The sequence below is a fragment of the Pholcus phalangioides genome, unplaced genomic scaffold (genome assembly GCF_987345545.1).
Source record: "Pholcus phalangioides strain wild (caught in Gottingen) unplaced genomic scaffold, Ppha-v1.0 ptg000010l_1, whole genome shotgun sequence".
Classification (NCBI taxonomy): Eukaryota; Metazoa; Arthropoda; class Arachnida; order Araneae; family Pholcidae; genus Pholcus; species Pholcus phalangioides.
The window spans coordinates 44,678,941-44,696,745 of NW_028301603.1; the positions used below are offsets into that span (position 1 = coordinate 44,678,941).

Here is a 17,805-nt window from a genome sequence, read left to right on the forward strand (position 1 = left end):
ATCAGAAGCCACTAGGGGTACTGCTATTTTGGATTTAGTTCTTACTAGTTCTGAGGATCTTGTTGAACATGTTTTGGTGGGGGAACAGTTTTCTTACAGTGATCATCGTATAGTCAGATTTCACTGTAACTTTTCCTCGGGTAAGGTTGATAACAAAAGACTGGTTCCTTGTTTTCGAAGAACTAACTTTGATGTTTTTAGAGGAAGGTTAGTGGAAGTTTTCAAAGACCGGTTGGAATCAGTAGCGGTGGTAAGTCAATGGGAAGAATTTAGTACAAAGCTGTCCTCTGTTTTGCACAAAGTCATACCCTTTGTTCGAAAAAAGCTTGTTTATACATCGCACCCTCTATGGTTCACGGATAGAGTGCGTAACCTTTATCTTGAAAAGAAAAGAGCATTCAGAGAGTATAAAAGTGGATAAGGTGACCTATCATTGTTTACTGATAAAAGAAGAGTGTTAAAGAGAGCGATAAAAGCTAGTAAAAGGGAAGTTGAATCTAGGTTGGCAGATAACATTCTGACCCAAAATCATTTTTTCGATATGTCAATAATGGATGTAAGGGGACAGTTGCCCCTCTCGATAGGAGGCTCTAGGTTAGAGAGCAATGTAGGCATGTGTAGTGCTTTCAATGACTTTTTCGCGTCGATTTTTAATGGAGATAATATTTATGATTAATATTTATATTAATGATATTTAATATTCGATATACGGGTGTTGCATGGGGTAATAAAACCCTCAACGATATTCAAGTAGAAGACGTGGAGGTCCTAAATCTTCTAAGAAATGCATGTGCAAGCAAAGAACCAGGACTAGATGATATCTATCCCAGGGTCCTCGGGGAATGTGCTTATGAATTGTTGGGGCCAGTCACACAGATATACAGGAGTAGTGTTGCTGAGGGTATCGTCCCAAGGGATTGGAAACTTGCTAATGTTGTTCCGATATATAAGAAGGGTAGTAGAGAAGTGGTGTCAAATTATCATCCAGTGAGTTTGACGAGCTCCCTCTCGAAAATTTTGGAAATTATCATCAAAAGGCAGTTTGTGAAGTGGATAGACGAGAATAATGTATTGTTGGATAATCAGCTTGGTTTCAGGAAGGGGAAATCATGTGTAACTAACCTCCTTTGCTTCTATGATCACGTGACTAAGAGCAAAAATGTAGATGTTTACCTTGATTTCCAGAAGGCATTCGATCGTTTCCAACATGGGTTGAAGCGTTTAAACGAGATTGGAATTCTGGGCAACTTGCTGAATTGGATAGAATCATGGTTAAGAGATAGGTCGTAACGAGTTATGGTGAACAGGGAATTCTCTAGTTGGACAGGCGTCACAAGTGGAGTTTCTCAAGGAAGTGTCCTTGGCCCTATACTTTTTCACTTTTTATCGATGGGATTACTAGCAAATTCGCAGATGATGTGAAGCTAATGGGGGTAATTGGGAATCGATGCGATTGGGAGTTGCTCCAGACCAACTTAAAAAGGATTGCAGAATGGGCAAATGAATGGAGTATGACGTTTAGCGTTGATAAGTGCATGGTCGTTCATTTTGGTCCGAACAACCCACGGTTCTTTTTCGAGTTGAATGGTGTTACTATCTCGGATGTAACTGGGGTCACCAATTTGGGAATTCTCATTGACGAGGGGCTTAGGTTTTCTGAACATTGTTCAGCGGTGGTCAAAAAGCAAATAGAATACTATTTCATTCATACTAATTCATTTTCAAGAAGGTCTTCGTATTCTAAAGTCATTCTTCCGCTTTTTCAAGGCTTAGTTCGTCCTGGACTGGAGTATGCTGTAAGCTTTTGGAGACCATACCTACAGAGGGACATAGACTTGGTTGAAGGGGTGCAGAGAAGAGCTACACGTGTCCTTCTTGGCACACAGGGCTTGAGTTATGAAGAGAGACTTCATTTTTTGAATATGTTTACATTGGATGAACGCAGGTGTCAAGGAGATATGATCAAAGTGTTCAAAATTTTCAATGGGATGGATAGGATGGACCATGAACTTTTAGTACACCGCCAAGCGACTACTTTTACAAGGGGACACTAGTATCGGATGGTGAGGGACAGTGCAAGGTTACGGTGTCACAGGAAATTTTTCTCTAATAGGGTTGTTAATAAATGAAATAGCTTACCCCCGGCGGTAGTAAATTGTAACACAATTGACACCTTTAAAAAGAAATACGATAAACATGTTGGGGTAAAGAGAGATATAGATGGCTTTTTTCTCAGCCAGAGATATCAAGGAAACAGTTATTTTCTGGATATTATGCTGAGGTGAGCTCGGAAAGAAAAGTCATCACGTCTCCGCCGGGACTCGAACCCAGGCCCTCTTGCATACCAGGCAAGCATGCTACCATCTACACCACTGGAGACACATGAATCTACCTTTCAAATTTCACTCATGTGTCTCCAGTGGTGTAGATGGTAGCATGCTTGCCCGGTATGCAAGAGGGCCTGGGTTCGAGTCCCGGCGGAGATATGATGACTTTTCTTTCCGAGCTCACCTCAGCATAATATCCAGAAAATAACTGTTTCCTTGATGTTGGGGTAAATCGAGAAGCTATCCATTCTTAGAATAAGACAACCATAAGTATTCTTTATGGGCATTGTATAATATTTTATGTGTATATATATATTGTTTGTAATTTTTGTTAATTGCATTTTTAATTGGGTTGCTGTATTTTTGAAATATGACATCCATATTTTTATGGGCATCTTTTTCTCAGCTACCTCATTGGGCATTTTGCCTGCGGCGTTGTATTTGTAGTATTTAAAGTGTATGTGCCCGAAGGATTACTTCTAACAGATTATTGCTCTGCGGTGGAGGATGTGAAAAAAACAGGCGAGAGGGGGAAAAAAGCTTTTTATTTCCCTTTCTCTTTCGCGTGGTTACATTAGACTCTGCACTGCTTGGTGCCAAAACAGTGCCAAGAAGGGTGCTTATACTGCTTTTTCATCCTCATTTCTATCAAAAGAGAAAATATCAACCTTTTTCATATGCCACAGTATTTTTAGCTTCTCGAAAATGGACAGCCCTGGGATGGAAAATTTTGTCCGCTAAAGAAGAGTGTCGGTTATGGGTAGTAAGATACATTAAGTCCTGATAATATAATACAAAATTTTGTCTGTCAGTGGAGGTGTCAGTTATGGGAACGTTCCCTTGTAGAATGTCTGTGTTTCTTATGTTAATGACAAGTAGTAAGGGTACCTCTCTGGGCTAGTTAAAACCTTATGGAATCAACAAGTGATGCAAAATGATCTGAAATTTTAATCAAAAGGTAATGTTTCCATTAATTTTCTTTTAAAACTGAACATTTCGAAAATTCAAAGATTTATGACTCTCTTAATGTTGATCAAGGAAACCATTTCTACATGCTACCTGTTGGGCTATTTTCTAATTTTGTAAAGCAAACATATTCCTTTGGAATACATTTCTTTCTTCTACTGTAAATTTAGCAAAAGTGGAAATGCTCCCCTTTGAAAATATGCTTCCATTTAATATGAATCATGACTATTATAGACATTACTAAACCCATGTCTTTCACTATTGAATTGCCTTGCAAATTTCGCTCTTTGAATGAGTAGTCGAATTAGAAATTTTGGTAATGAATAAATTACTTTTTTTTTAATTAAACGTACCAAAAAAAAAAAAAAATCAGTGAATTTTTTCTAAAAAGTTTTTTTTTGTCAATATTCATATACACACAATAACTGTTCCATGTGCATTTTCCTTTTAAAATAACCACTTGAAATAAAGGTAATTTTTGATGGAAATATGGAGGGGGTCATATAACAAATGCCAACTGTATAGTGAATGAACGACCTATTCTGCCAAATGAAAAGGGGTGATAAATGAACCCAAGTGGAACAAAACACCGCACCAACCCTGTCTTATCACTTTCGAGTGTTCGTGGATAATCGATTATGTGAAAAAAAATGCATGAAGTCCGAAAGTTAAAAAAAAATTATGAAAATTCTGCAAGACATAAATGCTAACTAAGCACATATTTGGAAAGAGTAGAAAAAATCCTATACCATTTCATCGAAGTATCTGGTAAGTTACAAGAACCAAAAGATTGGCTAAGTTCAAAATCGAATAGTCGCCAAAATTTTTATCACTAATTCCACAAAAAAGCTTTTCAACCGGTCAAATGTACCAAAAACTTGCAAATTCCACCAGCTTTCGAAAGAGCCTACTGTACCGATTAAGTACATTCCTGGTTTATTTTTTGTGTACCCAACAATTGATTCATCAGTGGATGACAATAATAAATGACACCACTTGTTTTCCACTTAAAACATTTATTAACATGACACAGGGCTGTCATTTCAACTTTTTCTGGGGAGGAAGCAAAAACATGTACTCAATGTATGCATATATACGTTTGTATACTTAAACGGAAATTATTTGGTCAGAAATTTGCGATTGGTCAGTTGATTCTATGGCTGGCAGCGTATTGTAAACAGTTGTTATGCTGGTAGAACCTGATTGGCCGAGAGATGTGGAGTTATCTGATTGGCTGTTGTCATCATTCTGTTGCTGGACCTTGAAGGGGAAGGTTCTTGTTCTTCTGAGAGCTGGTGTCCAGGATCTGCTCAATTTCAAAGTTTCTTCTCTTCTATTATAGCTGTTTTTGTGCTTGTATATTTCAATAGCCTCTCTGTAGATTCGTGGGAAGAAGTGGTCAACATTAGCTATTACCTGTGTTTTGCTGAACTGTACACTGTGGTTGTCGCAAAGCGCATGCTCTGCCACCGCCGACTTTTCTGTTTGGCCCATTCTGCAGCATCGTTCGTGCTCTTTTATTCTCGTGGCCACAGATCTTTTTGTGGTTCCAATATATACCTGACCACAGGTGCATGGTATTCGGTAGATCCCCGGTGTTGATAGAGGGTCACAGTGGTCTTTTGCTGATCGCAGCATTTCACATAATTTTCTGGTTGGTTTGAAAATGGTCTTTATACGATGTTTTTTCATGACCTTGCTGATTCTTGCCGTCACTCCGGGGATAAAAGGCAGCACAGCTTTTCCAATTGATTGTGACTGCTCATTTTCCGTTGGTGATTCCTTGATGGAGCCCCCAAAGTTTCGTGTACCCATTAGAGCGGAAAACTGATTTTAAGTGCTCAATCTCTTTACCTAGATCTTTTCCTTCACATAGTCTTCTTGCCCTCTCGATCAAGGTTTTCATTACGCCTCGTTTTTGGTGAGGATGATGATTGGAGAGCTTATGCACATATCTGTTGGTGTGAGTGTTATGCTCGACTTTGGGTCGTCTAACCAAAAAAAAAGGGAAGTTAAATAAAAGTTTAAGTATATGCAAATTAGAAATCTACATGACTTTCTATTGGTCCCTTTGTCTCTTGCTTGAAAATAAAGAGCCGGGATAGAATTTGCGAGGCGCTAGGTTCTTTTCCCCTTCTCGTTGAGGTGCTCAGTTTTCTTTCCTCGACTGGCAGCGGCGGCCGGGACGCGCATCGAGATGTGAATTTATGAGGCGCTGGTATTCCAGAAGCAAGTTCCGAAAGGGGAACCGATGACCATGCTCGAGATCGTCTTTCAAGTGGTGAGTGGTCACTAATATTTATGTCAGTGTAGCGGACTCTGCGTGGGTCAGTTTTTCCTTGGGTTCTCTTAATATCCCCGTTCATCTGGACAGTATATTGAGCTGATTCAATAGCGTTTAGAGTTGTCTATATAAATAGTTTTTCTAGTTTTGTCTCGTGCAGAATCGATTTTCAATATAATGGTAAACTTATGTAAATTGTTCAAAAGAAAAGCCTTTATCCGAATAAACTTTTGCTATATTTTCCGAAATGTGTTTTGTGTCTGCTGAGTGTAGTCATCGCAACCATAGGTCGGGTTCGCTATCTGGTGGCCTGGGTTTTTGCGGGTTTATACAACGTATGTGTTTTTTTTTTATGTTATTGGCCCTGTGTCATGTTGTGTGCCGAAAGGTGCGCAACATATAAAATGGTGCCGTGCTGACACATAAAGTGTGTTAATTTTCTTGACCAGTACACCTGGGCTGCCCGACCGAGGCTATTGAGTTAAGGGAAAATAGTTGTGTATTTATGTTGAAGGGTCCTACTGTGATAATTTTTCTCATGTTTTTGATCTTGAAATTGTGTTTATTTTTTGGGGTATCATTGGTTATATGATTTATGTTGTATTCCTGTGTGCATTTGTTGCGGTCGTGATCGGGAAGTGCTGGGAAAAAAAAAATTTTTTTTAGGTATTCCCTATCATCTAGGAATAGTGCATGGCAAGTTGGACTTGCACATGTAGGGTTTATAAAAAAAAAAGGACTGAAAATATATTGGCGATCCCACATTTGATTGCTCCATTATTGATAGTATTTGGTGAGAGGACGTCAACAGTTAACTGGAGGCATGGCAGAGGAACCCCAGAATTCATTTAATTTATTCCCTTTAATTGTCGGAACCTATAATAGTATCCCAAATTTTGACGGTACAGCCCAATCAAATTTGACTGTATCTGAATTTCTGACTCGCATAGACAGGGCAGCGGAGTTGACTGGATGGTCTGACGATGTTAAGAAAAAGGTAGTTATACAAAAATGTACGGGTACTATACTCGCACATATTCAGTCGTCTGCACATATTATTGATCCCATGTCGTACACACAGTTTAAGACGCATTTGTTGGATAGATTTGCATCACCCGAGAGACCTGAGGTCCTTTTGTCGCAACTTACAACTACGACTCAACTGCCAACTGAAAAGGTTAGGGATTTTGCAGACCGTTTGGAGTCTCTAGCCAGGCGAGCTATACCGGTGACCCCAAACGAGAATATAGCTATTACACAATACAGGAACTCTCTGCTTTTGGCTAGATTTAAGGCCGGGGTATTGTCACACATGGAACCATTAATGGCGGTTCAGAATCCAGAGACATTTCCGGCAGCAGTGGATTTGGCTTATCGCATCGAGCAGACAAGTTCTAAACCTGCATGGGTTGCGTCTTCCTCGTCTGACCCCAAATTGCACACAGAATCTCTTGCTAATGACTCTTTGATATCAACTTTAATGCAACAAATTTCGTCTTTACAAGAACAAGTGCAAAAATTACAAGTTGTCGATGCTGTGCGTAGACAACAGCAATCGCTACAGTCTCCCCAGAGGCCGTTTCAGACACCTAGGCGTATTGTATGTTACAGTTGTGGAAATCGTGGTCATATTGCACGAGATTGCAGTCATAGACGGGAGGTTCAGAATAGTAATTCACGTACATATAATCAGAATCAGTCACACAGTAGTAGGGGTTTCTTTCCTCGTGATTCTTCACACGATCGTCTCCGAGGTATGACGGGTTCATGTCCTGGGCAGTCGGGAGAACGTCGTTTTTCGTCACAACACTCTAATTTTCAATCGCTGGAATCTTCTAACCCTTCTTCCGCCAGAGAGAGTTCACATCACACTCGGTTCTCACGAAGAGACTGTTCTCCAGCGGTCAGCCCGAAGCGGGTGACTTTCGACACGAATGCTGCATCTAATCTTTCAGTGGTTCCGGAACTTCCGATTGTTCATGTGAGGATCGGCTCTACTAGCTTACCATGTCTGTTGGACACAGGTGCCGTATTATCTCTTATTACTGACTCTTGGTGTCGGCGTGAAAATTTGCATCACCGTTATGAAGAAACTTGTGCTGTGAAGATAAAGGGTGTGACGGGTGAAATGATGCGAATAAGCCATAAAATTGAACTTTCTTTCTTTTTGGAAAACCGCGAGTTCAGTCACATTTTTTATGTGATCCCGCAAAGTTCATGTTATCATTATGAGGGTATTCTTGGTACTGATTTTTTGAGAGAGTGCGATGTTTCGCTTAAATTTAACAAGAACGGTGTATTGCTCACTCTCCCTCAGCGAAACGATACAACATCTGAGACTGTTAAGCGTTCTGGTTCTTCTCGAAGTACATTCAGGACGTCAATCGCTCGCCCGGAAGCTGAGGTGGTAATACCCCCTCGCACTGAACTTTTTGTTCCGATTTCTGTCGTACGACCGGTGGATTCTCAGTGCATACTGTTCGAGGGACTGTACACAAACGAGGTCTTTGTGGTGGCAAATGTTCTACACAATAGAATTGATGAAAACCATTATCTTCTCAAGGTGTTGAACGTGTCAAGGGAACCAGTAACACTCTCCCCGGACACTGCTATAGCGAGAGTCGAGGGAATCTCCTGCCCCGATACTGAAGATTGCTTATCTTCATATGTGCCATCTATCGACAATTTCCCGGATTTTGATGAATCAACTTCTAGCTTTAGGTTAGATAATGTTGCTGACGAACACAAACCTGGACTTATAAAGTTATTGTCTCAGTATAAAGATATTTTTGCTTCTTCATTGAGGGATTTGACGGGTTGCGATACCTTGTTGCATCGGGTACTTCTAGAAGACGACGTTCCTGTGCGTCAGGCTGCGTATAAGGTACCATATAAATTGAAATCTGAATTGAATACTCAAATGAAAGAGTTATTGGATGCTGAAATCATCGAACCTTCAACTTCTCCGTATGCTGCCCCGGTCCTGTTTGTGAGGAAGACGGATGGTTCTCATCGACTGTGCGTCGACATGCGACGTATAAATTCCAAGACTGTCCCTGACAGTTACCCCTTACCGAACATGTCCGAGATGATAGATTCTCTCTCTGGTTCGTTATACTTTTCTTCTCTTGACCTTACTTCAGGGTTTTATCAAATGAAAATACACCCCGATGATTCTCATAAAACCGCTTTTATAACAGACTATGGTCTTTTCCAGTGGAATCGGGTCCCTTTTGGTTTGAGAAATGCACCCAATTCTTTCCAGCGTTTGATGGAAATAGTGCTCTCGGGGTTACGACCGCTGCAAATTGCCACGTACATTGACGATATTGTTATACCTAGTATTACTGTGGAAGAAAATCTGAGTAAATTGCAAATTGTGTTTGAGAGATTGCGTAAGCATAACTTGAAGCTAAAGCCTTCTAAATGCACATTTTTAGCTAAAGAAATTAGGTACCTTGGGTTTATTATCTCAGATGGTAAAGTTACACCCGACCCACAGAAAATTGAAGCTATAAAGAGGTCAAAAGTACCCTCAAATAAGAAACAGGTACGTTCGTTTCTCGGCTTGACAGGCTTTTATCGCCGATTTGTACCTAATTATTCAGAATTGGCATTACCTTTGGTTGAAATAACTAAATCGAACCAAAATTTTCACTGGTCAAGTGAGGCACAAGAGGCTTTTGAAACACTTATAAATGCTATTGTCTCCAGGCCTTGTCTTAAATTACCTGATATAAATAGGCCTTGGTTCCTTTATACGGATGCCTCTTCACAGGCACTTGGTGCTGTTATTGCCCAAGATGATGAAAATAATGTTAGACACCCAGTGGCTTTTGCTTCTCGCAAGTTAAAAGGAGCCGAATTGAAATACTCTACGGTCGAACGAGAGCTATTGGCTATAGTGTTTGCTGTATCTCATTTTAAGTCTTATTTATATGGAACAAAATTTGTAATATATTGTGATCAGGCTAGTTTGTCAAATGTGCTAAAATTAAAAGATCCCCACAGTCGCATTGCTAGGTGGGTAATGTTGTTACAAAATTATACATTTGATGTCATACATAAACCTGGCAAACGTAACATTACCGCAGATTATTTGTCAAGACAAGTATTGCCGGTTTCTTTTGTGGAAATACATACTGTTCCAAATCATAACAGTGAAGAGCTCTACCAAGCTCAAAGTACTGACAAGTTTTGTCAATTCAAAAAAAAATGTATAGATGATCAAGCTAAATTCCCAAAAAAATATTGTGAACTAACGTTTTTTTATTGTGAAAATATTTTGTGTGTCTGTTCAAAGAAAGTACCATCTGTTGTAAAAATTGTTTTGCCAGACTTGTATATAAATGAGGCATTGTCTTTAGCACATGATGTTTCGTCATCCGCTCATGCAGGTCGGTTTCGTACCCTGGCTCATTTGAGATCTAAATATTGGTTTCCTAGTTTGACTAGGGTAACAAAGGAATTTGTCTCATCGTGTACATCTTGCGTTGAGAAACGCGGATATCGACCGCAGGACAAGTCCCCTTTTCTTAGAGTACCTCTAACTACTCATCCTGGTGAACGTGTGGCCATGGACTGTATGGGCCCTCTTCCTAAAACAGACTTTGGAAATTCCTATATTGTAGTCCTGTCGGATTATTTTACTAGATGGCCTGAGGCTTATGCTGTGCCCCATATACGAGCAGACATGATAGCTAATGTTTTAACAAAGTATATATCCTCTCACGGTATTCCGTCTCAGATATTGACTGATCGTGGTTCTAATTTTTTGTCTCGGTTAATGATGGATATGTATACAAAACTTGGAATCAAAAAGATTACCACTCACGCTTACCACCCGCAGGGAGACGGCATGGTAGAACGTCTAAATGCTACATTAATACAATCTTTGAGTCATTTGGTGAATGAAACTCATACCGACTGGGATAATCATTTGCCGTGGGCATTGTTGGCTCATCGCTCTTCAGTTCATTCTTCAACGGGATACACTCCAGCCTTTTTACAGTACGGTCGAGAGCTCCAGGTCCCATTGCATTTGCTCACACCAGACGTAATTTCTAAGTCCTCAGGCTCTTATCATGAATTTGTGGATAAAATGACCAAGACATTGGGGAACTCTTTTCGTGTGGTACATCAAAATCTGAAGATTGTTGCAGAGAAGCAGGAGAGCATGAGAGGTAAGGTGGCTAGAGATAAACACATTCGTGTTGGAGACACTGTATATTTGCATGTCCCAGTGGTGAAGCCACACTTAAGTCGTAAATTGTGTAAATTAAACAAGGGTCCATACAGAGTTGTTAAACAGTTTTCACCTGTTAGTTTTGAGATTCAGCATTTAGAAAATGTTGGGGACATTCAGGTTGTCCATCTGGATCGTCTCATCAAGTTTCACCCACGGTTGGTTGATAAACAAAGTGTGGAGTCTGCGGAATCTTCGGACAACCCTACTGAAGTTGATACGCGGGTTAGACCTAATGATTTTGTGGACATGACCGAAGTTTTTCCTTTCATACACGTACCTTCCGTACCTCGCCGTTATTCGTCTAGATATTCTTTGAGACCAGTGGTGCGGCCACCTGAAAGATTTGGTTATGGCTCTAATTAAGTGTTCGAATATATTGTAATGTCTTTATTGTACTGGTGCTATGTATATATTATGTTCTAGTTTTGTTTTCGTTCTGTGAAGGTATTAAAAAAATGATCTGATGTTATTTTTTCCTTGTGATTTAGAAAAATATATTAATTCCATTTTGAGAAGAAAAAAAAACCATATGTATTTCTAGCTCGGAGAAGAAATATGTGTTTTATTTGAGTTTGTCTTGTTTTGTGTTATGCAGTTTGGAATTTCCAGATCGTCAGGTGCTATCTCAGAGCGAGTAATACACGAAAAACAAGAACTGTACCTGAGAACAGTCGGACTCTAATTTCTTTTGCGTTCATTCTTAATTACTGAAATTTTTTTTGGGGGTTCACGCAGAGCCATTACATGGACCACTCGCCACGGATCATATTTAAGGTCTTAAAATTCAAATTAATTGTAATCCATGTCTTTATTGAAGGTGTACAATAATGTACAGATATTTAATTTCCCTTAAGTGCAAAGTTATTGTGAAATCACATGTATGTAATTGACGTTTTCAGTTGTTTCTTGTAGAATTCGTGGAGGCAGAGAGATCATGATAGATTTTGTCTTGTTAGAGTTTGTAGATGGCATAGTGACAAATTCGAGTTTTGAGATAGAGCATGTGATGCAGGAAATGCGATTCCGAGGTTTAAATTGTGAGATATTTAGAAGTGTTTGGTTGTAACTGAGTACAGTAGAAGTGCACATGCAATGTTGATCTTGTTAGTAATGCCTATTTTTATTTTTAAGTAGAGATAACATGCGATTGATGCCTACCGGTTAGGAATTCTGTATAACACTTGTTGTGGAGCACACTGGAGCAACGTGATTCATTTTGTGGTTTCGAGATATTGCATTGGATATTCAAAGGATGAGATCACAAGATAAACGCTTTAAATTGATGTATATATCCTGCTGTTTAAAATTGTTGAAATTGTTTTGATGCTTTTTTTATAAATTTTGTCACGAGGAAAATGTACAATTTTTATCTGAAATCGTTTATACAGAAATATGATACTATGTGATGAATCAGCTTGATACATTTCTCAAAAAAAATTTTTTTGCAAAAAATTTTTTTCACCCCCCCATTTGGCATATGTTATGCTCGACTTTGGGTCGTCTAACCAAAAAAAAAGGGAAGTTAAATAAAAGTTTAAGTATATGCAAATTAGAAATCTACATGACTTTCTATTGGTCCCTTTGTCTCTTGCTTGAAAATAAAGAGCCGGGATAGAATTTGCGAGGCGCTAGGTTCTTTTCCCCTTCTCGTTGAGGTGCTCAGTTTTCTTTCCTCGACTGGCAGCGGCGGCCGGGACGCGCATCGAGATGTGAATTTATGAGGCGCTGGTATTCCAGAAGCAAGTTCCGAAAGGGGAACCGATGACCATGCTCGAGATCGTCTTTCAAGTGGTGAGTGGTCACTAATATTTATGTCAGTGTAGCGGACTCTGCGTGGGTCAGTTTTTCCTTGGGTTCTCTTAATATCCCCGTTCATCTGGACAGTATATTGAGCTGATTCAATAGCGTTTAGAGTTGTCTATATAAATAGTTTTTCTAGTTTTGTCTCGTGCAGAATCGATTTTCAATATAATGGTAAACTTATGTAAATTGTTCAAAAGAAAAGCCTTTATCCGAATAAACTTTTGCTATATTTTCCGAAATGTGTTTTGTGTCTGCTGAGTGTAGTCATCGCAACCATAGGTCGGGTTCGCTATCTGGTGGCCTGGGTTTTTGCGGGTTTATACAACGTATGTGTTTTTTTTTTATGTTATTGGCCCTGTGTCATGTTGTGTGCCGAAAGGTGCGCAACATGAGTAGGCTTACGATAAATGCTGTGGCCTAAACGTTGACCTTGACGGCTGACCAGAACGTCCAAGAACGGGATCTGTATTTCCATAGTGAACTTGATGTTCGGATGGATTCCGTTGAGATGGTCCAAGTATCGGTGAAGATTTTCTTCACCATGCCCCCAAACAACGAATGTATCGTCAACGTAGTGGAGCCAAATTGTTGGTTTGAGAGGCGCTGTTGTTACTGCCTGCTCCTCGAAATTCGAGGAGCAGGCAGTAACAACAGCGCCTCTCAAACCAACAATTTGGCTCCACTACGTTGACGATACATTCGTTGTTTGGGGGCATGGTGAAGAAAATCTTCACCGATACTTGGACCATCTCAACGGAATCCATCCGAACATCAAGTTCACTATGGAAATACAGATCCCGTTCTTGGACGTTCTGGTCAGCCGTCAAGGTCAACGTTTAGGCCACAGCATTTATCGTAAGCCTACTCACACCAACAGATATGTGCATAAGCTCTCCAATCATCATCCTCACCAAAAACGAGGCGTAATGAAAACCTTGATCGAGAGGGCAAGAAGACTATGTGAAGGAAAAGATCTAGGTAAAGAGATTGAGCACTTAAAATCAGTTTTCCGCTCTAATGGGTACACGAAACTTTGGGGGCTCCATCAAGGAATCACCAACGGAAAATGAGCAGTCACAATCAATTGGAAAAGCTGTGCTGCCTTTTATCCCCGGAGTGACGGCAAGAATCAGCAAGGTCATGAAAAAACATCGTATAAAGACCATTTTCAAACCAACCAGAAAATTATGTGAAATGCTGCGATCAGCAAAAGACCACTGTGACCCTCTATCAACACCGGGGATCTACCGAATACCATGCACCTGTGGTCAGGTATATATTGGAACCACAAAAAGATCTGTGGCCACGAGAATAAAAGAGCACGAACGATGCTGCAGAATGGGCCAAACAGAAAAGTCGGCGGTGGCAGAGCATGCGCTTTGCGACAACCACAGTGTACAGTTCAGCAAAACACAGGTAATAGCTAATGTTGACCACTTCTTCCCACGAATCTACAGAGAGGCTATTGAAATATACAAGCACAAAAACAGCTATAATAGAAGAGAAGAAACTTTGAAATTGAGCAGATCCTGGACACCAGCTCTCAGAAGAACAAGAACCTTCCCCTTCAAGGTCCAGCAACAGAATGATGACAACAGCCAATCAGATAACTCCACATCTCTCGGCCAATCAGGTTCTACCAGCATAACAACTGTTTACAATACGCTGCCAGCCATAGAATCAACTGACCAATCGCAAAACAATAGTGTAGTTCAAGCCACTTATGTGCATAAATACAACCTGAGACTCCGGAAAACTTGACTTTGATCCAGTTTATCAATTCTCCTGATGATGCCAACCACTAGTGTTGGGGAAACGTTGAGAACAAACTCAAACGGACGACGGTCTTCGAACCCGAAAAAACAATTTTTATCACTTAAGAGTATGATAACAAAGTTTAAAAAAAACAACCTTAAAGGCATCATTTCAAAAGCCATCTTGCGATTTTATATGGTATCTGAAAATGATGGCCATCATGTGGAATATGTTTTGTTGCTGCAACAATTGCAAAAGTGTTTAACAATTGTTAAAATTATAAATGTTTGCCTGAATGTGTCATTTCTTAATAAAACACCCTCTGGTGGCGACATGTGCAACTAATGTTTTGTCCTCTGAAACGAATTCCCATCACTTCATGAGGTCCACAAAATTTCACAATTTCCTGATGACTGGCTTTGCCTGTAGGCTACTTTAAAAGAATGTCTTTTAATTATGGACTCCCTGTATCTACTTCGACAAATGCTGATTTCATAATGGATTGCAAAAAAAACGCTGAATTTTCCTCCTGCACCTTAACACTGATATGGTTTGTTGTAGGCTGTTCCGAAAGCTGGTGCAATGGGCAAGTTTTGTTAAATTTGCCCTGTTGTAGCTAGAAGAGTGTTTGCATAATTGGTGGTTTGAAATTTTGGCAAGAATTCGATTTTGAACTAATTTTTCATTGCTTTTAGCTCATCAATAAATCCAGACATTTCAATGAAAATGGTGTCACCTTATAGCATTTTTTCTGTTCTTTGAAAATATGTGCACAGTTTGTGTTTAGTTCTTGCAAAATCTTTATAAAATTTGGTTTTTTCAGGCCTGACACATTCCCCCCCCCCCCCCATAATTGATTACCCACCATAACTCAAACGATTCGAGATAAGAGAGGATTGATAAGGTGTTTTGTGTGTGTGTTACTTGGGCGCGCCTATCACTTTTCTATTTGGCAGAACAGGTCATGTTCACCCTGTATAGTTGAATGAATGAAAAAATGTGATTCAGAACAAATTATACACATTAGCTGAAGTACCGCCTTTTTTTTTTACCCTGACATCTCGTCTTCTGGATTCGATGAACAATGATTGCTCACAGCTACAAAGCAATTAACTGGTCATTAATCTAAGAGCAAAAAATTTTGTCCGAATAGAAACTATTATTTTCAGTCTGCCTGTTTTCTCGAGTTACAAAACTTTCATAGCATCCTATGTAAATATATTAAAAAACTATGGCTGGTAATGTTTATTTTCCAAGTATAATCATATTTTCAAAACTTTCATCATTTGTTATAAAAATTTCATGATAACCAACTGTTTAACCTTAACAATGCTCACATATTCGACACAAATGTCAGACTTATTCACTGAGGTCTTTGATTGTTTGCCGTTATGCTACTTGCTAAATAAGAGGGTGCTGGTAAGTGTATTTGGTTGTTCATTTCGAACTTAAATCTGTTTGATCAAGCATCCCATGTGAAAGTTGTTCAGGATTTGTGAAGTCTACCAGAAAAAAAGAAAATCACCTCGTTTTAAAGAAAGTTGTCATTTGAGACCAGATTAATTTGCTTGAATTTTATACTTATAGAAACCTGATTACCATATATACCTCTCAGTTGGCAAGATTATGTCTGCATTGATGATTACTTGCCTGGTGCTTGGCGATAAACAAAATTCAAACTATGGATGTAATTGAATGGAATAATTTGCAGATAAAACTAATTTTTGATGCAATGCATCTAAATGGGAAACGCAACCAGATAAACAATGAATATGTGTCGATTTGCAAAGTGGCACCCTTTTTCTTTCTTTCAAACCGAGCACAACTCAGGTCTATCACCATCTATAGGCGATTTACTACCTACTGAGCTGTGCCAGAAGTGTAACTGTGTACCTAACAGTCTTGAGTGCATATGTAGTGTTTGATTCTTCAGTGCTGCCATCTATATTTCAGAAGAAGTGAGTGATGTGTTATGATTGAATTACATTTGTACTGTTTGTAGGTCTGTTGATCTCTGTGGCGAGACTTTTTAAAGGGGAGATTGGCTCGCATTAGCGCTATGAAGTTGGGAACCACAGAAAACTAACTTCAGCCGACCATCACTGTGGTGACAGTGGGGTTCGAACCCAGGACCTCACGATGGGAGCCTGTTCCGCTATGGTGGTCGAGTGGTCATAGTGACAAAGTGGCACCCAGGGAAAAGCATTTCACCATATTTCTCATGGCGCAGACAAATCTAAATTTTCTGGGTCATTTTACTTTACCCATTATCGAGCATGGCCCATGTCTTTGACCACATGCGTTTGTGGATCTCTTCGTTGAGACTGACCATGGTCTGATTAGAAGGAGGAGGTCATTTTACTTATACGGCTTCATACACCAGAGTGCTGTCCCTGGTACGGTCGATGACACTGCAGCTGACCATTATGTTACTCCTCGAAAAGTGAGAAGTTGGCCACCCCTGTGTGATAAATCTTTAATATTGTCTATCCATGTCTGGGATTTTTTCAGATCAAACAAATTTATGTAGCAATTCAATGTCTTGTGACACTTCTGCTTTATTATTTTGTTTTGGCAGGAAATGTGCATAGCACATCTCAAATCATATGAAACTATGAATTTGTTCAAATTCTATTTTTCATGTGAGGTTATTTTCCCTCCAGGTTATGCACGGAGGATTGTTTTCCGAACCAAATGTTTCTTTGAATGATATCAAGAAGATCAATCGTTTCATGCAACCACCAAAAGAAGGTAATTTTTATCTCTTTTTGGGAGCAGTTTGGGGCGATATCAATGTTTTTTTTACCTATACTGCCAGAATCTTTCATTTTGACTTCATATTCTAAAATGATATATATATTTTTATCTGTTTTGCTGAAGGTATCATGTGCGAGCTGTTATGGTCAGATCCCCAGCCCCAGATCGGTTGTTCGCCGAGTAAGCGTGGTGTTGGTATCCAGTTTGGACCGGATGTTACAAAGAACTTTTTGAAGCTCAACAATTTGGATTATATCATTAGGAGTCACGAAGTCAAACCCGAAGGTTATGAAGAGGCGCATGATGGGAAATGCATAACTGTATTTTCGGCACCCAACTATTGGTGAGTCAAAATTTTCTTGTCGATGTGATTGAGCTTGCATAACTTAAAATTATACAGGGTGATTCCTTAATTTCCATTGGCCACATTTTACTGATAAGTCGTTAATTCTAAAGCTATACTGCCAGTTACAAAAAGTATTCAAATAGCATGTAGAATTCAGATAAGTTATTCATGGGGAAGGGTGGGGGACAAATAGGGTTTTGGCAGGATATCAATTTCCTTAAAATTAATCACAATTATAAATATGTGTTCTTAATTGAAAATAAAAGTATTGGGGGGGGGGGGGTAAATTCAAATGATTAATATTGAAATTGAATTATGC

At 39.4% G+C, this 17,805-nt stretch overlaps 1 protein-coding gene and 1 non-coding gene across 2 annotated transcripts in view; one reads left to right on the forward strand and one right to left on the reverse strand.

Moving 5' to 3' along the window:
• Nucleotides 1–17,805, forward strand: part of PpD3 (protein phosphatase D3) — a 102,889-nt gene that overhangs the window by 72,317 nt on the left and 12,767 nt on the right. The window contains exons 11-13 of the mRNA XM_089238530.1: nt 15,721–15,802; nt 17,047–17,134; nt 17,264–17,483. Of these exons, the coding sequence (XP_089094656.1) occupies nt 15,721–15,802; nt 17,047–17,134; nt 17,264–17,483 (390 nt within the window). The remainder of the gene's footprint in view (nt 1–15,720; nt 15,803–17,046; nt 17,135–17,263; nt 17,484–17,805) is intronic.
• On the reverse strand, nt 2,307–2,380 carry TRNAT-GGU (transfer RNA threonine (anticodon GGU)). The gene has a single exon. It is a non-coding gene; the product is annotated as a tRNA-Thr (tRNA).